At 48.7% G+C, this 23,142-nt stretch overlaps 3 protein-coding genes and 1 long non-coding RNA gene across 7 annotated transcripts; 3 read left to right on the top strand and 1 right to left on the bottom strand.

Annotated features, from left to right (window-relative positions):
- The first annotated feature begins 99 nt into the window (after positions 1 to 99).
- Positions 100 to 8,300, top strand: MRPS15 (mitochondrial ribosomal protein S15). The gene is made up of 8 exons (XM_072885200.1): positions 100 to 355; positions 1,714 to 1,776; positions 2,576 to 2,651; positions 4,050 to 4,098; positions 4,899 to 4,983; positions 5,893 to 5,951; positions 7,182 to 7,373; positions 8,123 to 8,300. Exons 1-8 carry the CDS (start codon positions 259 to 261, stop codon positions 8,240 to 8,242), a joined length of 741 nt encoding a protein of 246 aa, XP_072741301.1. The 5' UTR covers positions 100 to 258; the 3' UTR covers positions 8,243 to 8,300.
- Positions 7,312 to 9,153, bottom strand: LOC140662121 (uncharacterized). The gene is made up of 3 exons (XR_012045982.1): positions 8,704 to 9,153; positions 8,414 to 8,612; positions 7,312 to 7,403 (listed from the first exon to the last, which is right to left on the bottom strand). It is a non-coding gene; the product is annotated as an uncharacterized lncRNA (long non-coding RNA).
- On the top strand, positions 8,283 to 20,728 carry OSCP1 (organic solute carrier partner 1). Of its 3 annotated transcripts, XM_072885199.1 has the most exons (12): positions 8,283 to 8,343; positions 9,082 to 9,406; positions 11,128 to 11,157; positions 14,824 to 14,978; positions 15,680 to 15,847; positions 16,465 to 16,545; positions 17,095 to 17,198; positions 17,564 to 17,692; positions 18,241 to 18,310; positions 18,995 to 19,134; positions 19,856 to 19,919; positions 20,592 to 20,728. In XM_072885199.1, exons 2-12 carry the CDS (start codon positions 9,175 to 9,177, stop codon positions 20,706 to 20,708), a joined length of 1,290 nt encoding a protein of 429 aa, XP_072741300.1. In that variant the 5' UTR covers positions 8,283 to 8,343; positions 9,082 to 9,174; the 3' UTR covers positions 20,709 to 20,728. The 3 variants fall into 3 exon arrangements, with proteins under 3 accessions (XP_072741300.1, XP_072741298.1, XP_072741299.1); XM_072885197.1 differs by lacking the exon at positions 11,128 to 11,157 and having other exon boundaries at positions 8,287 to 8,343; XM_072885198.1 differs by lacking the exons at positions 8,283 to 8,343; positions 11,128 to 11,157 and having other exon boundaries at positions 9,072 to 9,406.
- An 82-nt stretch (positions 20,729 to 20,810) lies between these two features.
- LSM10 (LSM10, U7 small nuclear RNA associated) lies at positions 20,811 to 21,892 on the top strand. 2 transcript variants are annotated; one of them, XM_072885201.1, is made up of 2 exons: positions 20,811 to 20,844; positions 21,333 to 21,892. In XM_072885201.1, exon 2 carries the CDS (start codon positions 21,340 to 21,342, stop codon positions 21,709 to 21,711), a length of 372 nt encoding a protein of 123 aa, XP_072741302.1. In that variant the 5' UTR covers positions 20,811 to 20,844; positions 21,333 to 21,339; the 3' UTR covers positions 21,712 to 21,892. The 2 variants fall into 2 exon arrangements, with proteins under 2 accessions (XP_072741302.1, XP_072741303.1); XM_072885202.1 differs by lacking the exon at positions 20,811 to 20,844 and adding an exon at positions 20,939 to 20,960.
- Positions 21,893 to 23,142: the final 1,250 nt, after the last annotated feature.

Here is a 23,142-nt window from a genome sequence, read left to right as displayed (position 1 = left end):
TTCCCCTCCCGCAATAAACGGGGACGCGCTGAGAACGGCCCGGGACGCCTCTGCGGCGGGACGAGCCCGGAGCGGCCGGCGGGGCGCGGACCCTCCGCCGCGGGCGGGGCTCGGGGCGGTGGCGGCGGGGGGCGCCCGACCCCCGCCGCGCCCATCGACGCGCTCGGCGCTCGGCCCTTTCGGCCCCGCTCGGCGCTCGGCCGTCGCGCCTGGGCAACATGGCGGCGCCCGCGGCGGCGGGGCCGTGAGGGCTGGGCCATGCTGGCGCTGCGGACGGCGCTAGGCCGCTGCCTGGCGGGGCCGGCCCGCGGCGGGGCCGCCGTCCTGGGGGGCTCCCGCGGCGGCGGCGGGGCCGGTGAGGAGCTCGGGCCGCACTGGAGAGGCCGCTGGGAGGGAGGGTGGAAGGGGAAGCGGGGCCCGGCGAAGGCCGGGCCGGGGTGGGGAGCCGAGGACGGGGGAAGGGGCGGTCTCGGGGTCGGGGGTGGCCTGGGGCGGCGGGGAAGGAGCGTGAGGCGGCCCTGAGAGGGGACAGGGGCGCGGTGAGCCGGGGGGGGGCCTGGGGCGCTGCTGGGGAGGCAGGGCGCGGGCAGGACCCCGGGGTGGCACCCGAGGGGGCGGGGGGGGGTGAGCGGGGCCGAGCCCCCGCGCCGGGGCGACCCGGGCAGCGCGCAGCGGCGAGGGCCGGGCAGCCCCGAGCGTGCCGGGGGCAGGGGGCCGAGCAGGGAGCCGGCAGGGCCGAGGGCTGGGCAGGCACGGCGGAGCGGGGGGCTGCCCGCTGGCCCTGCCCTGCGCACGGCGGGGACCGGTGGAGCAGCTCGGGCGGCTCCGGGGCCAGAGATCTCTCAGGCGAGGCTGCTGTGAGCTGGGCCAGTGCGGGCGAGAGCCCTGGCGCGCCTTCTGCATAGGCTGCTGCTGCACCTATGGGAGGGCGTGGGAGGTATGGCACCCATGGGAGTAAGCATGGGAGGGCGTGCAGAGCTCTGCGCCCGCGGCCTGTGCCCGCAGCCCGCACGCAGCTCCGGTGCCTTACGGATCCAGAGCTGAGCTCGCGTGCCTGTCAGCCAGTTCCTGTTTGCAGGCAGGTATGTGGACTGGCAAAGTCTGTACTTGGAAACACATTTGAGGCACAGGTGGGTAATCTGAAGCAGGTATTGATTCCAGTAGCAGGGGCCTTGAAAGAGCAGTTGGAAGAGTTTGTTCTTGAAAGGTCAAAGAACGGCTTAATTCAGGCTGCTGATTAGTTTTCTCATCTGTACCAAGCTGTGCCGGTCAAAGGTTGTCTCTAGGTCTCGCTGCCTCTGCCCTCTGCCACTGGGGTAGTCCAGAGCAGCCAGTCTAACTTGCACATGAAATTACTTGAATTAGTTCATCAGTTTAAACCCTCTAAATGAACACAGTTCAGCTGGGGAGCCCGGGAGCCCTCGCACTCTCTGCTCAGTGTCTGTAATCTCCTCCTGCTGCTCTGGTCTTCTCATCATTTGGGTTCTGATCACCCTGAAGCAGCACAGCTTTGTCGATATGTTTTAGCACCCGTGTGAGAACCACGCTGACCTGCTCCACACTTCTTTGGGACAAAAGGCCTGGCTGGCCACTGATTGCCTTGGACTCTAAGTACTCTGACCAGTTTTCTAGTACAGCCTGAGCAGTATTTAATGTGTACATAGCTAAAAAAGTGAACACAAGTCTGATAAGTCTTTGTTTTTTTCCATCAAGCTTGCAGTCCCTTTATTCAGACAGCCAGATGTTACGCCAGACCTGTGAGAAGAAAGAGGAAAGGTATGTCAGGATTAACGGGACCACGTGGCAAAATATTTTACTGTTGACATTATCAGAGTTGTACCCTCATGCCACAGGAAGAGAGGGTATTTGGAGGAATTAGTGGGTTTCACTTTAACGATGCAGAGCTCGTCATGAGACGAGAGAGGAAATATAACCCCTGTTGCAATCCTGCAGCTTCTTGATGGGTAATTACAAGGGTGAGGGAGCCAGACCCTTCTTGGTAGTGCCAAACAATATAATGGGGGGCAGTGGTCCCAGATAGCAGCTCGGAGATGTTCCAGCTGGACACAAAAGGGAAAAAGGATTCACTGGGAAGGCAGCGCAGTGTGGGAACACGCTTCACAGAGGGGCTGTGGAATATCCATCCTCAGAGGTTTTCAAGGCTTTGCTAGACAAAGAAAGTATGACAGTCCCACCTTAAAGGGGAGAAACTTCATAAGGTCCCTTTGTAAGCCTTTTTGTGGTTCTGTGCTTCTAGAAATAATTCCTTGCAAGCTCAAAAGTTACTCAGAAAATTCAGCAGCTCATGAATGTGTGGGAAATTAGCAATTGTCATTAGCATGAGATCACTGATCTTGGTGGACTATACGCCGTGTTGTAAATCCGGAGTGCTGAAGGCAAGAGACTGGACTCAATTTTATTCACTCAATTCCTGCCATCCCTTAAGTTCTTACTTCTTGTTTGGAGCATACAGTCTATTTTCTTTGCAACTTGTTTCCCCTGATCTAGTTTGCAAGCATGTTCAGAGCTCTGACTTTGTACTGCTCTTCCTTAAATGTTAATCTTCTCTTTGTAGACATCCCCAGCCATTTGGATGATCTTCCTCCCACAATGCTGAAGAAAGATTATGCCAATGTCCCAATAATAAATAGGTATGATACGGGGAAAGGGAATGACTGTTCTCTTCAGAGATTTGTATCTTACACACGCACAACCACAATACATGGAAGCTGTCACCTGCTCAGTAATTAATTAATGCTCTGTGGTCACTGGTATACAATTTAGCACAAAAATTGCAAAGTCGTTTTGGAAGTCAAATTTCCAAAAGCAGTCCCTGATTAGGGTTATGTAAGGTTTTTGTTTACTTAATGTAAGATTAAGTGCTGGTTGCCCACATCTTCTGTGGACTTTGTAGTCCATAGAAAAAAGAAATAATCTTGAAATACTAGAAATAATCTTCTTAGTAATAATCTATGCCTGTCTTGAACTCAGGTGCTAGAGAGTGTGTAGTTAAACAGCTCAAAATGAATGGCTGCTTCTGTGTAGTGTTTTAAACCCAGTCAGCAACTAAGCACCACCCAGCCGCTCACTCGCCCTCCCCCCCCACCCCAGTGGGATGGGGGAGAGAATTGGGGAAAAAAAGAAGTAAAACCCATGGGGTGAGATAAAGACAGTTGAATAGGACAGCAGAGGAAGAGAAAATAATAATGATAAAAGAATGTACCAAGCAAGTGATGTACAATGCAATTGCTCCCCACCCACTGACCGATGCCCAGCCAGTCCCCGAGCAGCGATTGCTGCTCCCCGGCCAGCTCCCCCCAGTTTCTATACTGGGCATGACGCCATAGGGTATGGAATAGCCCTTTGGGCAGTTTGGCCGTGCCCCCTCCCAGCTGCTTGTGCCCCTGGCAGAGCATGGGAAGCTGAAAAGTCCTTGACCAGTGTAAACAACTTAGCAACAACTAAAACATCAGTGTGGTATCAGCATTATTCTCATCCTAAATCCAAAACACAGCACTGTACCAGCTACTGGGAAGAAAACTCTATCCCAGCCAAAACCAGGACATTCTGAAATTTGGACCTGGAGTTCAACATTTTTATGCTTTGATTCCAGAACTGCTCATGTGTGGTGCATGAAGAGCCCCCAGTGGCGTAACTCGTAACTGAGACTTTCACAGATCTTTGAAGGAGCCGGTCTTAAAATTAATTATTTTGTCCTTGTGCACTTACTTGGGGGTTAATCTTCAGCACCCAGTTTGCACGTAACGTTTTTGGAATTGATAAGACTTCATTATCATTTGAAACAACTGTGCTTCCCACAGCAGCAAAACTACTCGATGCTTCTGTAATCTCAGCCATGATTTTTCTTAGGAATGCAAGAAACAGTTTATGGCTGACAGGGTTGGGAGGGGAGGAGAGGAGAGTTGCTGTAAATTTGTAGAGTAAATTAAAGTTGAGAAAAGTTAATATGTTCTGAAAACCTAACCTCATTTCTGTTGTTAAATATACTTCGTTTCTAGCTTATAAACTAATTTGTATTCTCCTTGCAGTGTTGACGACGTAGTGAAAAGACTGTTGTCACTGGAAATGGCAAGCCAGGTTTGTTTCATTCTACTTGCATAAAAAAACCTAGAAGATTTAGTGAGCACTTTTGTGTAAGACTTGTCCTTATTGTTAAATGCCCTTCACTTACTTTATTTTTAAGTGTTGCTCGGTGACTGCAAATCTGGGGCTATTAAATACATGAGAGTGATAAGTCTTGTATGCTCTTAAAATTTATCATGCAGTCTTCTTTATGATAATAATTGCATACTAAAATGAGAGAAGAAAATATTAGGTAATCACAGGGGAGATGAGCTGTGTTATGTTACTGCTGATGGTTGGCCTGTGTTCTAGAAAATAGTACACCGGACAGCAAATGTTCTTCAAATCCCTTTTACTTCTTGTGTGCCAGAAAACAAAAAGCAAATCGTAAGGTAGCACAAAGATCTTACCATTTCTTGCTGCTTACCACTTAAGCTTAAAAAGATGTGAAAAGTAAAGGCTACTGCCATATGAGATCAGCTTCAGTTCTTTCTTCCATTCACGAGAGCAGTGGGGCCTCTTCAACGCCCTTCTTCTGTAATCTTGGGGTGAAGGGTGTGCCTGGACTCTTGGTTTGAACAATGGCAATGCTGTGTTCTGCCCAGATCTCTTTGTGCTGCTTCGCTGCTGTACTCTGAGCACTGTCCCACAAGCAGTAGGTCCTTTTTTGCAGCACTTTTTACACATTTTGTGATGGATGTTGAGTAAAGCTATTAATGACAAAGCCTTTATCTGAGCATTTGGGAAGAGAGCTGGGGTGTCTCAGACCTTTAGTGTTCCTGAGAAAGTGACAAGCTCTTTTCTGTTATCCACAGAAGGAGAAGATGAAAATAAAGACACAGCAGCTGGTGGAGAAGGTCAGGAGGTCTCCCCACGACAATGGCTCCTTTGAGGTGCAAGGTAAGTTAAAAAAGTAGAAGGGTATTGTTGGCAGATGATACATCTCTGCTTTTATTCAGCTATTTCCACGCCAGCGCTTCAAGTTTCCTGTATCAGTTAGGAGAATCTCCTTCAGGAGAGCACCTGAGAGGCAGGTGGCCTGCAGTATGCCCTGGAGGACCTGTTGAGGGTTTGGGAACGTTGCAGAGGCAGTGCATGCCCTTACTGGCAGATGTCTGCTAGGATGATTTCCAAATTCCTACTCCATATCCACCCTCCAAAGGCAGCATGTGCATTATTCTGCTTGAAGCGCTTGTATGACATGAAGCATTGCGCTGCATTCATTACCAAAATAAACTACTAGATTTGGCCATGGAACCCAAATTTCCCTCTGCATCAGAGAGCTCTGGCTGAAGCACACTGTAGGGACAGTGCAGGGATGAAGGCCACGCTGCCAGCGGCCAAGATGCGCTCCTTTATCATTAATAACAGCCTTCAGTTTCTCAGGATGCCACCAGCACCTTTCTCCAAAGCCTGAAATCACAAAGAGCTGGCTGCTGCTCTTAGGAAGAACCTCTTAATTTGTGTCTGTTCCTCCAAAGCTTAAACCAAGTGAAGTGAAATGAATGTAAAGTCATCAGTAATGCAAGAGGCATTTTACAGATAAATTCATATGATCTGTTGTTAAAATTTTAACCTCTAATTAAGCAGCTTCATAATAGTAATAGTTCTGACTCGAGTTATGTAGGTTGTATTTTGCGGTTTGTTTTGCATTTATTCAGAGGGCTGTGTGGTAATATCTGCTGTGGTGCGGTGGGTACCCGTAAGAACAGCAGTCCTCGACTGGCAATTTGAAGGGAATGCAAATGATACTGTCTCACCCTGGAAAGCTGCTGCTCTCACACAGCTTCTTATGTCTGTTCTTTATAGTTGCTATGTTGACTGCCAAGATACGCACTTACGAGGAACATCTTCAGAGGCATCCCAAGGTAACTATCAGTAATCTGAGCCCACAGGTCTGAGATAGCAGCTGTTCAGGTTGTTTTCTCAGTTTAGAACAAAAGGATTTTAATTCTGGGGATTATGGCTTTCCTAAGAAGGTTTATAAAATAGTTATAACTGTTCCCTGGTGCCGATCTGGGAAACTGCTGGCTCAGTCACAGCTACATTCTCACCGACTGAAATGTGGAGTGTGTTCTTTTTTGTTACTGGATTGGTGGAAATGGCTGAGCAGATACCTTTGAACAGAGTTTAGCTAAATATGTGCTTGCTGCAGATGTGGCTTCACTGCTTAGTTTTCAGTGTAATTCATGTTATCGCTTCAGCAGCTGTATTCTCTCTCTGTTCTGCCTATGAAAATGTTTAGTGGACAGGACTGTGTTAATGTCATAACGACCACTTTCCTACCTAAAGCTACCTGGGTTCAGAGCCCAAATTTGAAACATCGTAACTACGAGTTTATGAACAAGGTGTATTAAAGACACTTTCTGCAGTGCAAAAGGTGGGAAATGGATTAATCAACTGAATTTGAAAAAAGTGCATAATTATTCGTTAATCATAAAAGCTTGAAGGGTAAAACAGAATAGAATTCAGTTTTTATAAGAAGCCAGAAGTTGTACCAAATGTTTCAGCAAAAGAGACCTTTTGCAATTACTTGGATGAAGCCTGCTTTTTACACAAATTGCTCATATAGGATAGTGAAATTTCTCCCATGGGGGATTGCCCTGAATGGCATGGCTCAAGCTACACATATTCTCTTCTGAAGAACCCAAATGGTCAGATAGAGCCAAGTCACATTTTATTTTCACATTTAATTTCTGGAAAAACAAAGGTAAATGCTTCTGTGTTCTTTCTGGAACAACACTTCAGGGGGAGCAGTTTTTAGCCAGTAGACCTTCCCTGCAGCCTTTGCCTCCAAGCCGTTGCAGCTTTTGCCACTGCCTGAAACTGCATACAAGTTGAAAACAGTCTTCAAGGCTGAGGGAGGAAGGTGCAGACACAGAATGAAGAAAGCAATTCCAGTGAAAAGTAAATTAAGTCATCTTGGATCTCCTTGTAGTGACCTAATGTGCTTGCAGTATCTGCCAAGAAAAATTGTTCTAAGATACTGTCCTTAACCTGATTGTTTCCTTTCAGCTGTAATCTCATCTATTCTAAGTAATTTATTGGAATGGAAGTATAATCTGTCTGCAATCTAGTGAACGTTAAGTCCTTTGCAGGATAAAAATAACCGTCGTCGCATGCTGATGGATATAGATCGCCGGAAGAAGCTACTTGCATATCTTCGCCGTGTCCGCTATGATACCTTTGAAAACACCTGCAAGCAGTTGAATATCCAGTACAGCCTACCCCCTCCCTACTCCAGAAGGATCACCAAGCGCTGGGTTGTGAAGAAGGCTTTCTGTCTCAAGGTATGGAGCCATGTGGAGAGAGCCGTGTAGCTGGAGTAGAAAAAAAATCTCTTTATAGAAGGGCACAATTAAGACAGTTAGACTGATAGGTAGGTCCTTTGAATCCATGCTTTGAATTTGAGGAGACAATGATAATGTTTGTAGAGAAATACATAAGCTCGGCAAAGAGATCCACGAAAGACAGGTATGTAGTGGGCAATGACACATGTGCTGCAGATGTATCACGCTTGAGAACTTCGAATTGCGCTACTAGTTTGCTCAGAAATGTATGGTTCAAACCAGCTTTTTTCAGAGCCTGGTATGGGGAACTGTTATGTGAAACAATTAAATCTGATGGCAGCTTTGGAACACAAATGTGCATACGCCCACTCTCTACTCTTTTTTGCTCCAAATACTTTGGTGTAACAGCTGTGTGCAATATACCTCAGGGTGACTGCGGAGAATCAAAAAGCTGGATGTGCCTTCAGTCTGTAAATACTAAATTTCAGTCCAATAAACTTTTACCAAAAGACTAGGTAGCTATAACGGAATACCTCTGAGTGGTACCCTGAAAACAGGGCTGCCTGGAGTCCTGGAGGAGAGGCACGGGAAGGAGTTGATCTGGCTGCATGGCGTGCCTCCTGGCCTCTGCTGCGGGAGCTCAGATCCATGCTGTGCGCAGCAGCGAGCGGCGGTGGTGGAGCAGCTCTGCTCAGCAGCAGGCATCTTTGTCTCTCCCCTTCTCTCACCTCCTCATGCTCCTCCCGCAGGTTTTTCGGGAGGCGCGGAAGCTGAAAGCACCAGAGAGGCTAAAGCAGAGAAGAGAGTGGCAAGCGAGAGCGAGAGCTGCAAAGGAGAAACAGGTGCAGTGCGAGGGGACACCCGTGTAGCGGCACATGAAGGCTGTGACACAGCCAGTCTCTTTAACAATAAATAACTACCGAAAGACTTGTTGCCTCTTTGCTTATGCACGTGCGTGATCCGCGCCATGGTGAGTACCCAGAAAAGTGCAGTGAGTCGTTTTAAGTGTTTTAGAAGTTTAATTTAAGGTTGATGCTCACCATGTTGTGAGCAGGTCCGTCTGTGTGAGGAGTACCCGGGGGGACTTCACCACCGCCTCGTGGCGGGGAAGGCAGAGGTGTCTTTAAATTAGAACACCTCTGAGCAGCGTCCGTCTCCTGTCGTTACCTGTAGGACTGCGCTGTCGAGTAGCGTTGGCCCAGCTGTTCAGCGGCGTTTGGCAGGGATTTGGGCTGTGGGCTGACAAATGAGGGGAGAGAATGAGGTGAAATGCTGCTTACTTGGAAACGAAGCAGCCCTGACAGTCACTCAGAGTGCCCTTCCTTCTCACCGGAAAACACGGGTTGATTTGGAGCTCTGCAGCCGTGGCAATCGTGTTAATAGTCAAACCTGCCGTTCCTAGCGGACTTACGCATTTATATTTGTTCTCTGGCAATCATCCCTCTGTCATTCTCAAACTTGGTGATTCTGTGTTACACCAAAACCGCTGCTGATGGTGACTCAACCACAGGAGAATTACTAACACGATTACAGTGGCGCCTGTTGGCCACCTTTCTGTGCCGTTGACAAAACTTCCCCACGTTCCTCAGAACCGTAGCACACGCGGGTATCCAGGCAGGCCCCAGGCAGCGCTGAGCTCTTCTCTGCTATTAAAATGACTGGGGTTTAATCATCTCCTTATAAATTCTTTATTTTTCTCATGCACCAGAACTTATGAAACCGGTACTTCCGTATTTCCCCTACGGCCGCTCAGGCCCTGCCGCCGCTCACACCCGCGCAGGGGCCTTGCACGCGCACGGGGATGTGCGCACGCGCAGGGGCGGGGCTTGCACGCGCGCCCCTGCCCCCGCCGGCCAAGACGGCGCCTCCCGATTGGCCCCGTGGCTGCCCGGCAACGGCGGCGGCGGGGTTGGCGGTCGCCATGTCGGCCCGGACGCTGCCGCTGCTGTTCCTCAACCTGGGCGGGGAGATGCTCTACATCCTGGACCAGCGCCTCCGCGCCCAGAGCATCCCCGGGGAGAAGGCCCGCAAAGGTGAGCGGCGGGCGGCCGGGGCCCCTCCCGGAGCCGGTCCTGCGCCGGGGGCTGCCCCCCCGCGGGGGTCGCTCCGGTCGTCGGTGCTCCCGCGGCCTGTCCGTGCCGCGCGGGGCCTCTCCCTGCGGCCCGCTGCCGGGGCACCCCGCCGGGCTGGGCGCGGAGCCGTGCCCGGGGCAGCGCCGGAGGAGGCGCGGAGAGCCCCGTCCCGCGGCGCGGGGGCCGCCCCGGGCCGGTGCCGAGCAGAGCGCCGGGAAGCCGCTGGCGACGCCGGGGCGGCCCCGAGGGCCAGGAGGAGCGGCACGGCCGTAGCTGCGGGTGCCGGTGCCCGTCCCCCAGGCAGGTGCCCCGGGGGGGTGCTTGGAAAGGGGCCTTGGGCAAGTGGCTTCCTCAGGACGGTGTAACCGCGCTGTCGCGATAACCGATTGCGCGTGTTCTTCGTGTCTTAAATTTGAAGTAAAGCCTGTTGAGTTAACCAGCTCTCGTGAAGTCTCTGTGGTAATAACTGCCTGAAGGTATCATTGAAGCTGATTTGTGAAGTGCATACGGAGAAGGTAGAAACTGAAAGACTTTTCAGTGTTTCTGTACTTGCTTCAGAGGTTAGAGCTTCGGAAAGACACTTTTGGAATCAAAATCACTCAGGATCTGAGTGTCTCAGTCCAGGTCCTGAGCTGTGTCAGGAAGGCCAGATTGCTTTGCAGTCGGAAGTAGCTTCCAGGAATAATGTTGTAACACCTATGCAGAAGCAGCATGCGCAATTAAGAAAAACTTCAAATAACATAAATATGGCTCCTGCAACCCTTGTCCAGCTTTTATAAAAATCTGTCAGTCTAGCCTTTTGTCAAAACTACTGTAAAAGTAGAGCCCTGTGCGTTCACATGCGTGCACAAAAAATCCAGCTTACAGCTGAGCACCTCTTTGTTTACCACTTTGAAATCAAAACAGCTTTGCTTTTAAAAATCCTTACAGCTTCTTGTCATGCGATGGGGAATGCGCTTCGGGAAGCTTTAGTATTTTGTAATAAAAAATCAACTCAATATTAAGTCGGTATTGATGAGGTGGTTACTTTTATTGCTTCTCCTGCCTATCCAATAGGAAGAAGTGCTAAACAATAGCAAAGGTTTCACTCCAGCAGTGCGATTTTTAATTATTCATGTGTGTCTTCAGAGAATGTTCTGACAAAAGTTTACTACTGTTCCTGTAGGTCTAAGTTTAGAGCTTAAACTAAATTAGCCGTACTTGGTGGAATATCTCAGCAGGAGAATTAGATCTGTACTAGTTTATCCACACATGTATTCTATCTTCCAAAACATTGGGCATTAATTTTACTGAGATGTGGTTTCGTCCACACTGAGGTGTTTGTTGATGCTTAAAACTGTTCACTCAAACATTGTTCACTTATAAGTGCAAAAAACAGCTGAAAACTTCCCAAGCTAAATGCAAACCATGCTAAAATTCAATCGAGGGTAAAATTTTATCTCCATTGAAGCAACAAGATTTTTTCCAAGGGGAGGGCAAGGTTTCACCTTTTGTGTGCTTATTGACAGTGAAAGATGTCAAGTAACAGAAGAGTTCGTTCTTGTTAAGCGCTGAATGCTGATGAGAAAAACCAAAGTCCGTTAGTTAGATTTTTTTTTTTTTTACTTTATTTCTTTTATTCTCCTTGAAACTATTGTTCTTACTTCTTGAACTGATGTTTTTGTTTTATATGCTTCGTGTAGATGAATGGACAGATGTGGACAGGAAACGAGGTACTGTAATCTTCTAGCTGCATGCAGTAGACCAACACCACTACATGCACACATGAGGCTCATCGTACGTGAACACACCCTATGCTGTTCCTGCAGCCTTCTAGTCACAGTGTCAAAGATGAATAAGACTCACTGTTCATTAAAATGCACTTTAACTATAGGTCTTAGCAAAAAGAGACAATACCTCAAAATCATATGGCTTCCAAAATAAGTTGCTAATTTAACCAAGACTATAAATAGATCAAAACTTTTTATCATAGTGGTCTTTCTAGCCAAAATGATATTTGTATTTTTCTAGCATCATATTAATGCAAGCATATAATTGTGTGAGCATTGTGAAGGTTGTTTTTCTGCTTAAATGCAGGAATATTATGTATATTGCATTTTTCTAAGTTTTTTTCTAATTCATTGCTTAGGGTTTTGACAGGTGAACTCCAGGAAAGATTTAAGGCATTTCCATCCTAGCTGCTTATCCATCTCTGCTAGTGGTCACCACCCTTGCAGCAGAGTGATCACAAAGGAGCAGGTGCCCACACTTCAGCCAAGCTCATCTTGACTGAAATGATCCCTGAAGGTGGGTTTGAGCTGAGACGTCAGGTTTCGCAGTGGAGCAGCTGAGCTGCGAGCGTGCGTTTCCTTCTGGACTCTGCCTTGAAATGGCAGCCTCCAGCAAAGGGCTGTGGTAAGGAGCTGGATGAGGAAATAAATCTCTTAAACCATCTCAATTTTTTTGCTAGGTGAACATGAGTAGAACTTCCAGTGTCTTTCTGAGCAGCCCTTTTTTAAGAGAGATCAGGATTGTGATTCATGTTTTTTAAAATAAGCACTGTTTGTAGGTTTTGAATATTTACTGAAGGTAAATACTGATATCCTGGAGTTTGCCCCAGCTTTTTTTTTCTACCATTACGTGCTGCTTCCAAGAACACTTTTTTCCCAGCATTGCATATCTCAGAAGTCTAAAAGATTCCATATTCCTCTTTTATCACATCCAAAATGATGATGAGTTGTATAAAAGGCCATTTAATCATATTTAGATGGTAGCAGCACAGATGCAGATCCCAAGTTGACTAATCAGCTTCTGAGAGAAAAAAGTTTGCCTATGAACACCGCTCTTGGGGCGATCTCTGAAGAGTTATGTAGAGTAACCAGCCGAGTCTATTGCTGATGAAGCCAACAACCTTGTTACAAGCTATAAACCTATTGCAAGCAGAACGTGTGACTGTTTTGGACTCGTAACATTCCCTCTGCTGCCTTGAATGTCCTCCGAGAAGCATGAACATATCCAGGCGTAAAGACTTCAGTCTCATGTCATGCATCCGAGCCATGTTACGTGACAGCGCACTAGACGTTGGAACGTGTCTTGTCACCAGTGACATGGCACATGTAGGCGAAAACCACCGTAAATCCTCAGCTTCTCTTCTGTCCATTGCACTGTCTATACTTGGTTTCCCTCTCCCCATCCCAGTTGATGAAACCCCTCTCTGCTAAATTGCTTTTATGCTATGTTGCTTGGCGTGCCATTTTTCCTGAGCTAACGCTCCTTTCTTTGTTGTTTTCCATTGTTAGAATGGTGTAAATATCTCCCTAGGGACTACCTGTGCTCTAAGATCTCTTTGCTGTGTCATTATCAAACATGCCGTGTGAGATGTGCCCTTTACCGTGATTTTTTTTATGTCTTTCTCAGTTCTTTTTATAGCCAATACAAGAGGTTTTAATTTCAGAAGATAATTTATGTAAGGCTGGGTGTGTGGTTAACGCAGATCTTCCGATCCCATTGGGAATATCTACTGGCTACAGTCAGCGTACTGGGGCACTGTCTGTCTCCTGACAGTTTCGGTTATTAGTGACTCTCTGAAGATGGAGGAGAAGCCTTTGTGCAGACAACATGTGCAAGCAACTTAAAAATATTTTTCTTGATAGCAGTATGGGGCAAAAGTTTTTATTTTTGTCATAATTGATTACTTGCAAAATGAAATATATACTAATACACTGTATTTTATTTTCTCCACTGGAAAAAGAAGTGAGGATTTTTGCCTCAGACTGCAAGTAGGGATTGTTTTATGGACAGTTTATTTGAAAGGAAGTGAGGAAGAGGAGGGATTTTTTTCCCATTTGTCATTACAAAGTGTACTTGTAATCCGTGCTGCTCAGAAACTGCGCTGTGACCTGTCTGTATTATTTTGGTACTTAAAACAGGAACTAGTGAGCCCCATCAGGTGCAGTGCGATGGATGCTGAAATGTGTGTGTCACCAGTGATGTACGCCAGTGTAGGAGAAAACCTGTAAACATCATGTTTAAGCAGACAGAGAGAATCTCTTCAGAAGGCACTTGCCCTCAGCAAAACAGCTATCCGTGGCCAGGTTCTCCGCGCCGACAGCGTACCTAGCAATGTTCCCCAGAGAGTTAATCATCTAAGAAAAGACAAAGTGACTGGCACATTAACTTTCTTTTGGCTCTTTGTGTCGCTTCAGTACCAGAGTTGTGAAAAGCTGGGTGTCTAACCCACCAATGAATAATTAGAGCAGTACTTCAAACAGCTGATCACTACCACTAGGTGTATGTTCACTTTTTCTTTTTTTTTTCTTATTACTTCCGCTGAGATTTTTCTAATCCAGAAGAATCAGCTGGCATTATGAGCTTCAGTAACAGTCATCTGCATATGAAAATTCATGCTTGTACAATAATCTATGAATTGAAATTTCTATTTAACATTTTTTTGATAGAGAAATAAATGCTTATTTATAACTCTGGAGAATGTATCGGGTATATGATAAAAGTACCAGATCCAGCACAAAAGCTAAGATACTGCATCTGCTTGAATCACTGCAAAATGTTTTCTATCTTCTTTGCATTAAAAGCTCGATAACCAGAGTGTAGCCCTTATACTCAGCACTCCTGATCTCTACATACTCTTGAGTAAGTCGCATAACAATTCCATGTCTAAATTTACACATTAAAAAATGAAGCGCGCATTAGGAGGTTTAGAGTTCTGCGCTTTTGAACTGCTCTAGTATCCGCAGATGTTGCTGTGTAAAAGCCCTGGATGGCCTGACATAGATCCCAGTGTTATAAATGCTTCCTTAAATACTTGTCAAGCGTTAATCCGTTTAACACAAATATTTCAAGGAGCCTTGAATCATTCAGGAGCTTCTGTTTAGAAGGAAAAAGAGACTAATAGTGTCAAAGGCTAAAGAGAACAGGCAGAGTCAGCTAGCTATGGTTTGCAAAAATCTAGAGCGATGCAAAACAGTCGTCTTGGGGAGCAGAACTGTAGCTTTTGTAGATAATACATACAGAGTAGCCTATCAAAAAATTATTTTAAAAGGGGAAAGTGCTAACCATTGCTCTAAAAACAAGGCAACAAAACCAGCCTTATTCCCACTGGAGAACAGGGTTTGTTGTCTACAGCTTAAGTAGCATTTCTGCCCCTGGGGACAGTCAGCAGGAATCGTGCTGCCCCTTAGACCAATGTGGGATTGAGAAAAATGTTGACATTAAGAAGTGATGTTCCTCCTCCTCTTTTCTTTTGTGGCTATGTACCTAGTTTTCACAGGTAAGCATTCACGTCAATCCTCGCAGCTTCAGTGTCCAAGTTCTCAGTGTGGAGTCAATCAGATGAATGTGCTGTTTCTGAAGCAAAAAACAGAGACTCTTTGTCTTTGCAGTTATGAATGACATCATCACAACCATGTTCAATAAAAAATTTATGGAAGAGCTGTTTAAACCACAGGAACTCTATTCCAAGAAAGCTCTGCGAACAGTGTACGACCGGCTAGCTCATGCTTCAATCATGAGGCTGAACCAAGCAAGCATGGACAAGGTAAAAAAGACCACCTGCCCAGTCCTGTGACTCTGCTGTACGTCCGCGCTACCGTTCACAGGCTTCTGATTGCGATAGTACATGGCTTTACGTCACTGTAATTTCGAAGCATTTTGTAACAGCCCTCTTTCCATTTGCTTTCTTTGTAAAAATGGTTCTCAGCCAAGGAAGCTCTGGGGAAATCCGTGCTGTATCAGATACTTCAGAACTAAGTATTTCTGCTTTAATATGTAAATGTTTGATTTTAAGTGGTTCAGTAAGCATTCTTTAAGTTCATCAGATTTTTTTATATATATTAAAAATACATACATACGTGGGTGTGTATAAATACGTATATTTCTATATTGTCACTGACTGTTTTGCAGTTGCAGGTGTTAGAATTTTTGCCTCCAAACAGTATATCCAGCAGATGATTTTGAAAAAAAATTGTAGGAACTGGATTACCTGTGAGACCTCTACCCGGGTGTCAGCGTTGTTGAAATTGGCAGTAGTTTTAAAGGCAGTTGGAGATACCAGCAGGAGGGCTGACAATGTGATTGCAGAGGGCTTATTTTCTTAGGAAACAAAGCTAAAATGGTTCTTACCATAGGCAGGTGCTAGCCTCAGTGTCTAAATCCCTTTCCACGTCAATGTGAAGTTACCTAAGCGGTGTCGTGCTCTGTGTTGTGACGGAACTAAAATTTCCCCGTGTTACTTTGCAGCTGTATGACCTTATGACTATGGCTTTCAAATACCAAGTGCTGCTGTGCCCTCGGCCCAAAGACATTCTGCTGGTCACATTCAATCACCTGGATGCGATCAAGGATTTCGTACGCGATTCTCCTGGCATTCTGAACCAGGTGGACGAGACTTTCCGACAGCTGATTGAAGTAAGAATCCTTAGAAAAATGGTGGGACACCCTGTTCTTTGAGTTTATTGGGTTGGTTTTTTTCTCTTTCGAGACTAAATACTACATCAGTAAGTGCCACCAACCATCGAGGTTGATTTGTTCTCAACCTCAGAGAACCATCCTAATAACCTTCCCCTCTTTTTAACCTGAGGGAAACAAATTGGCCTCCCGGTTAGCAACTTTTGCTCATGCAATTGCTGTAATTCTTTGGACAAAGAATATGAATGTCCCAGTGGAAGGGAACTGGTTTCATAAAATGCTAAAAGTTCTGGGAAGCAATGAAATGTTTCCAAAGGGCTTCTGGAGAGGGAGATGTCTACGAGTCAAGTGTTATTCTTCTACTGGCTCAGTTTAAATCAATATATTGCTTATTCAACCTGATCAAAGTCTCCACTGACTTCAGCAGAAATTAAATCAGACTCTTAGTCACGGATAATAATTACCGATAATGACCAGCAGCCCTTATATCACTTCTGCTTCCCCTGCCACACACGTACCATTTTTGGCTAGCAGCACTCCGATATAGTTGTTCCCACCTTTACCCGGGTTGGACGTGGTACGCTTGCAAAGCCTTACATGATGCTTTTCTTTTTCAGACGTACAGCTGTCTCTCTGCTGGTGAATTTCAGCTCATCAGGCAAACACTCCTCATTTTTTTTCAGGACATGCACATAAGGGTAAGAGCCCCATATAACTAGTCAGTAAGAACGGAAGGGAGTTTGTGGGTAGAATACAAAGGTGTCTTGTCATAGTTACACTCTAAGTTTGGGGTTGTTACTTATGCTTTTCAGTCATCTTGATGTGCTTGCAATTTCCATCTTCAAAATTTTACAAATTGAGCACATTTACTACAATAATACTAAATTCTAAAATGTTATGAAAAAAGGAATATCCACTAGTACGGATTTACTAGTTGATAAATATGTTTTTCCTTTTAGTAGAAACTTGATATGAAACTGAGAACCTGCGCTTGAGGTCATGGGGCTTGATACTCTCCAAATAAATTGATCATACTCAAGTGCATAAACAGTACACTTTTTTTTAAAAAAATGTTACATCAGTGTGCCCATCCTCTGCACCACAATTCTACATTACTGGTATATACATCAAAATCTTTTAGGAAACCAATCCCAGTCTAGGCAGGAAGGCTGCAAGGTCAGACTTCAAAGAATTCTGATCAGAAGATATGTAATTGATTTTCTAGAAGATGGAATATTCTTTTGCAGGTCTCTATCTTTCTGAAGGATAAAGTGCAAAACTCTAATGGTCGCTTTGTGCTGCCAATATCAGGCCCTGTTCCTTGGGGTACAGAAGTTCCAGGACTCATCAGGTGAATTCTGAACCGCTGCTTATAGTGTTTGCACTGCCTTGCATGTATGGCTGCTCACGGAGGAACAGTCAGTCCCAGAGGTCTAATAGGAATCGAGCTTAGACTGTCATTCATGTTGCATGGATAGCTGAACCTCCAGGAAGTACTATTTAAAGGGCAGGATTTGGGACTAAGTCCCCCAGCAATGAAATACTAAGCTGTTTCTGGCATTCTCTATTTCAGTAAATTAGCTATTAGTCATTTACCCATTTACCAATATACAGAATAGAGTTTTATTCCCGTTTCTCTTGTACAGTAAGCAGTGGAAGTACTGAAAATCAGTAATAAAACTAGTAAATATGTTTCAATAATGACTTGTTTTTAAGGATGTTTAATCGCAATGGAGATGAAGTTAAAAGAACTGAGTTCACCACTGATGGAAATTATGTTACTCCACAAAGGGAAGGATCTTTTGATCTTTATGGAGACAGAGTCCTCAAACTTGGAACAAATATGTAAGTAATTTTTGTCCTACATAGAAACATGAAGTAAACGTTGATGGTTATGGATTTGTTCAGAAGCACGTCTTCAGCCTTGTGTATTTATTTTTGCCTCTTTTGCTATTATCAGCTTGACTTCTTTACAAAGTGATGGCCTGAAACAGAACGCATGTGGATAGATGTGTATAAAGAGCTGTAGAAAAGAGTTTGATTTATGTCTACAGTAGAGCTGAGTAAAGAGTATTCTCATCTGGTACTGCATATTCTGTGAAATGTAATTTAATTTTAACTGCATTCAAGAAATCCTTTCTTTTCTCCATGTTTGTCTTATGTAATTTTTCCATTCACAGAATAAGAGAAAGCAGTGTTCTTTCTTACAGCTTTGTTGCTCATACATTTAATGCCTCAATACTCCATAAAGTGAACTGTAACTTCTCATTTCAGTTATTTACAGTCTTCAGAAAAATATCCTAAAACGATATTTAGATCCTGTGGTGCTCCCTGCAGTTCCTGTATCACATACAAGTAATGGGTTGCTCTCCCTCATGTGGTGTTCTCTCTAGGTACAGCGTTAGTCGGCCAGTAGAGACACACATGTCAGGATCATCCAAAAACTTGGCATCCCATGCAAAGGTCAGTGTTGTTCTGTTCCTGCCACTGGTTAAGCAGTCTGTGTCAGTGAGTTCTGCAGCCGGTCACACGTGGTGGGAGCGTTTCCTTTGAGCAGTTTCAGCACGTCCACCAGATTTTACATTCTGCTTCCCTTGGCTCTTAATAGATGGGGACACTGAATGAAACACCCACATCTGTCATCTCCACATCATTTACTATACAGTTGCACTATCTTCCCCTTTATTCACCTCCTTTCTCGGGGAAACAATAACCATATTGTTTTTAGTCTACACATACAGGAGGAACCTGTTTAGCTCTTCTCAGAGACCCATCCAATCCTCCACGGCTCATTTTGAGCTAGGGGAAGGGCACATGTTCCTAAGGAATTTTACACACAGGCTTATGCAATGGTGTACTCACTTACTATTTTAATCTCTTCAGAAAACAGAAAGCTGGTTTTACAGATTTCTCAGCTGTTCAGTTTAGCTGGAAAATTATCTTGTCCTGGGTCTATAAATTCAAGCAACCATTTTAAATATATAGCTGATAATTACTAGTTATCTGCACAATCTGTACCATTAACAATGCAGAAATGTATTTATATCACTCTGAAGAACATTTATGTAATATCAGAAAACACAAGAATGATTACAGTCCTCATCTCCCTGGTAACCTGACCAATGAACCCATTGCTGTTTTCTGCAGGAGAATATAGCCCCTAACCCCCTTGCTAAAGAAGAACTGAACTTTTTGGCCAGGCTGCTGGGAGGACTGGAGATCAAGAAACCTGGTGGCAGTGAGACGGGATTCCGACTGAACTTGTTCACAACCGACGAGGAGGAAGAGTACGCTCGAGTCCTCTCGGTCTGGGGTTTGTGATGTAGTGCCACGTGGACAGCCCTGGAGACAGAAGCTGGCCCTTACCAGCTTTAGGGATAGAATAGCAGGGGTTTAGCATTTCCTTATTCTGGTCCAGATGGTCCCTGCAGGAACAAAAGAGGAGCAGTTTCCCTGGCTGGACCTTTTTATTAAGGCTGTTGGCAAGGAGAGCCATCTCCCTTACTGGTGTCTCCTGTGATGCACGGCTTTGCGTTCCCTCCAGGTGACACTGGCAGTCAGCAGCAGGTGACGATCTGGGCTCAGTTCTGTCCGCAGAACAGAGACATCCCTTCAGCCCTTTTAGCTCTCCTCTCCCCCAAATACATGTACGGATCTCAGAGATAAGAATATAACTGCTGGAGGTGATGATCCTGACAGGCTTGAACAGTGTAGCCCTCTCCTGGCAGGGAGCACAAGGTTAATGAGACTTTCTGTTACCTGATTTCTGCAGGATGTTTTTACCTACTTTTAATCTCAACTACAGAGATATTCCCACTGTTCTACACTAAGCATAAAAAATCCAAGACAGGGAAAAGTCTCCAAACTGGGGTCAATACATTCATTTGCCTAGTAGGAATAGGGATGTTGTCAAAACTTCATGCCTACAGGAGCCCCGTGAAATCTGATTTTTATACTTTACTTTCTCTCTTAATGAGATTAAGCACTCTTTTCATGTTTTTCATCAAGACACGCTGCATTGACTAGACCAGAGGAGTTATCTTACAAGGTTATCAACATAGAAGCCACGCAGGTACGTACAGCGCCTTTCAGATCTTTGATTCTCATCATTCCTGCCTTGCTAAGAACTGAGTTTCACCCAGAGTAGTAACTTAAAAAATACATTTTTTTCCCATGTCAGTTAAGCTCATAAGTAATGGCAGTATTTTCCGCCAAGCCTGCAGATTTGGTGACTATTTAATAAGAGAACTTGAAACCTGACAAATATTAGAGCAAGTTTTTAGCTGCATAGGATGGAGAACTGTTACTGGATCATTATTTGCCCGCTTGCGGTTACAGGCTAATGCCTGCAGCGCTTTTTAAAGAGGTTCATGGGCATCGGCAGGCAGTTGGGCACGTCCCAGTACCCCCCAGTACATCCCAGCAAAGGTCTGCATTAGCAGGTGGTGGGGCACGTCCCAGTACCCCCCAGTATGTCCCAGCAAAGGCCCGCGTTAGCAGGCAGTGGGGCACATCCCAGTACCCCCTAGTACGTCCCAGTATAGCCCAGTACGTTCCAGCAAAGGTCTGTGTTGGCAGGTGGTGGGGCACGTCCCAGTACCCCCCAGTACGTCCCAGCAAAGGCCCGCATTAGCAGGTGGTGGGGCACGTCCCAGTACCCCCCAGTACGTCCCAGCAGAGGCCCGCGTTAGCAGGCGGCCGTCCCGCGGGGCGGGCGGGCTGAGGCGCGGTGTCTCTCCCGCAGGAGCCGGGGCGGCGGGCGGAGCTCTCCCGCATCCTGGGGGAGCTGGAGGTGGCGGAGCCGCGCCCGGCGAGCTCCGGGAAGGGCGAGGACCTGCTGGCGCTGATGGACGGGCTCTGAGCCACATTAAAGGCCTGCGCACACCCGACTGCGACCGGCTGCGGGCGGGGACGGGCCGGGGCCGGGGCCGGGGGCGGGCGGGCGGCGGGCGCAGTGCGCAGGCGGGACCGCCCCTTCCTGCCGGCGGGGCGGGCGGGTGAGCGGGCGAGGGGCGAGTGTGCAAGGGGCGAGTGTGCCAGGGGCGAGTGTGCAAGGGGGGGGGCGGCAGCGGCGCACGCCCGTGCGGGGGGCGCGAGGGGAGCGCGGCAGCGTGTGAGTGTGCAAGGAGGAGGCAGCGAGCGCAGCCGTGTGCGGGGGAGGCGGCGTGGGGGTGGGCGTGCAAGGGCGGGAGGACGGTTCGTATGTGCGTGCGAGGGGGGCACATGGAGAGCACGAGCGACTGGGGGGAGGGGGGGGTGTGCGAGCGAGCGTGCAAGGGGAGCGGGCAGGGAGGGCCCAGGCGTGCAAGGGGGGAGCACATGGAGAATGGGAGTGACCTGGGAGAGCGGCAGCGTGCGGGTGGGTGTGCGAGGGGTGGTACGTATGCGCACAGGCGTGCGAGGCGAGGAGGGTGGGTTCCCCGGCAGCGCGGCAGCGGGCGCCCGGCCGGGGCGCAGCACGGCGTCTCCCTCTTCCCCACCGCAGCCGCGCGATGGAGGTCAGCCACTCCGTCAAGGAGCGCACCATCGCCGAGAACAGCCTGGTCATCCTGCTGCAGGGCCTGCACGGCCACGTCACCACCGTGGACCTCCGCGACGAGAGCACGGCCACGGGGCGCATCACCAACGTGGACGCCTTCATGAACGTGCGGCTGGCCAAGGTGACCTTCACAGACAGGCAGGGCACGGTGTCCCACCTGGACGAGCTCTTTGTGACCGGCAGGAACATCCGCTACGTCCACATCCCTGACGAGGTGGACATCAGGGCCACCATCGAGCGGCAGCTGCAGGCCATCCACAGGGTCCGCTACTTCGGGGGCCGCGACAAGGGCAGGAAGGAGTTCCCTCGTGCCAAGCACAAGTGAGCCCGCGGCCCTGCCTGCAGCAGGGCCGGGACGGACCTGCCCCTTCAACCAGGCTGCTAGCCGCCTCCACACCTCGCCCCAGACATCCCGCCCAGGGACTCGGGGCTCCGCTGCTCCCCTGGCCGGTGCCTGCGGGGGAGCAGGGTTACTTTTTTTGAATGAATAACCCCGCTTAAAAGGGTCTGTGATCTCTCAGCTCGTTTCCTATTCCACTGGCAGCTACTGGTGTCCCTCCTCTGATGGCCAAACAAAGCCCTTTTGGCCAAAGCCACAGCCTGGGGTTGTTGCTCGGCCGCAGCCATCCTGCTGCCCATGGCTTTGCCTTCCCCTGCTCGCAGGGTCCAGGACCCTGCTGCTGCCGGCACCGCTGCCTGCAGGAGCCGGAGACGCTGGTCCTGAGCCAGGGAGGGGGCTGGTTGTGGTCTGTCCTCTCAGCTTCCTGCTAGGCAGCCGTCGTTCTGAAAGTGTTTAACAGGAAAAGGGTGAGACGAACCTCCGTCCAGAGCGGAGCGAGGCTGAGCTCGGAGGGGAAGGCGCAGCACTGTCCGCCTGGAAAAGCACAAAGGTGCTTTGCCCAGGATGTGGGGAATGCTGCTGCTGCCACCAGCTCCTCCGCTTGCCCGCTCCTCCGTCACCCTTCCCCGAAGCCCAGCAGCGCTTCCTCGGCCCCCTGCGCGTCCGCCGACAGCACTGCACGGTCAGCAGATGACTTCATCCCGTCCCTACCGGGACCCCTTTGTTACCCAGTGCCGTCTGGCCTCCTCTGGCACGGAGCGCGGTGGCTTCCCCCCCGTGCCTGCCGTTTGCACGGCTCCGGGCCTGGGCGCCTCGCTGGAGTGGTCAGCGGCTCCGGGAGCAGCCCCGTAGCAGCACCGCTGCTTCGCTGTCCCCCCAGGAGCCCCTCGGGTGGAGACGGGGGTGGGTTTTGGGAGCTCACATGGAAGAAACTGCGTGTGCCTCGGGACCGCGTGTCCCCACCGCAGCCGGGGCGGGCTGGGGACGCCTCCAGCCCGGGGAGCGGCTCCTGGCGCTGTCCGGGCACCGGGGAGGCTGCTGGGGCAGGAGCGCTTCTCAGAGAAGCCATGGCGTCGCTTCCCGCCGGGAGACGAGCCCTGGGGCTGGAGCGCTGCCGCGGGGCGTGCGAGGCCTGGCCCTCGCGGCCGCCTGCCGCACGGGTGGCTGGGGAGCGGAGTGCCCAGCCCGGGGGCACCCGGCCCTGCCAGCGCTCCGGCCCCGGGCGGGCCCCACGGCGGGGCTGGTCCCACTGCGGGGCGGGGCGGGCCCGGGGCGGGGCGGGGGCACGGGGCGGCGCGGCCCGTGGCGCCGGGAAAGCCCCCGCCTCTCCGCCAATCACGGCGCGTTCGAATCTCCCGCGTGCCCACCAACCCCCTTGGCGTCCAGCGCCGGCCGGAGCGGGAGCCAATCGGCGGA

The sequence above is a fragment of the Ciconia boyciana genome, chromosome 21 (assembly GCF_034638445.1).
Source record: "Ciconia boyciana chromosome 21, ASM3463844v1, whole genome shotgun sequence".
Lineage (NCBI taxonomy): Eukaryota > Metazoa > Chordata > Aves > Ciconiiformes > Ciconiidae > Ciconia > Ciconia boyciana.
This window is presented reverse-complemented; position numbering and strand designations above follow the sequence as displayed.

Coding starts and splice junctions, on each gene's coding strand:
- MRPS15 (XM_072885200.1), top strand. CDS start 259: ATGCTGGCGCTGCGGACGGCGCTAGGCCGCTGCCTGGCGGGGCCGGCC. Junction 356..1,713: donor CCGCGGCGGCGGCGGGGCCG/GTGAGGAGCTCG, acceptor TTTTCCATCAAG/CTTGCAGTCCCTTTATTCAG. Junction 4,984..5,892: donor TGGCTCCTTTGAGGTGCAAG/GTAAGTTAAAAA, acceptor TGTTCTTTATAG/TTGCTATGTTGACTGCCAAG.
- OSCP1 (XM_072885199.1), top strand. CDS start 9,175: ATGTGCGCACGCGCAGGGGCGGGGCTTGCACGCGCGCCCCTGCCCCCG. Junction 15,848..16,464: donor CTTTCCGACAGCTGATTGAA/GTAAGAATCCTT, acceptor TTTCTTTTTCAG/ACGTACAGCTGTCTCTCTGC. Junction 16,546..17,094: donor TTCAGGACATGCACATAAGG/GTAAGAGCCCCA, acceptor ATTCTTTTGCAG/GTCTCTATCTTTCTGAAGGA.
- LSM10 (XM_072885201.1), top strand. CDS start 21,340: ATGGAGGTCAGCCACTCCGTCAAGGAGCGCACCATCGCCGAGAACAGC.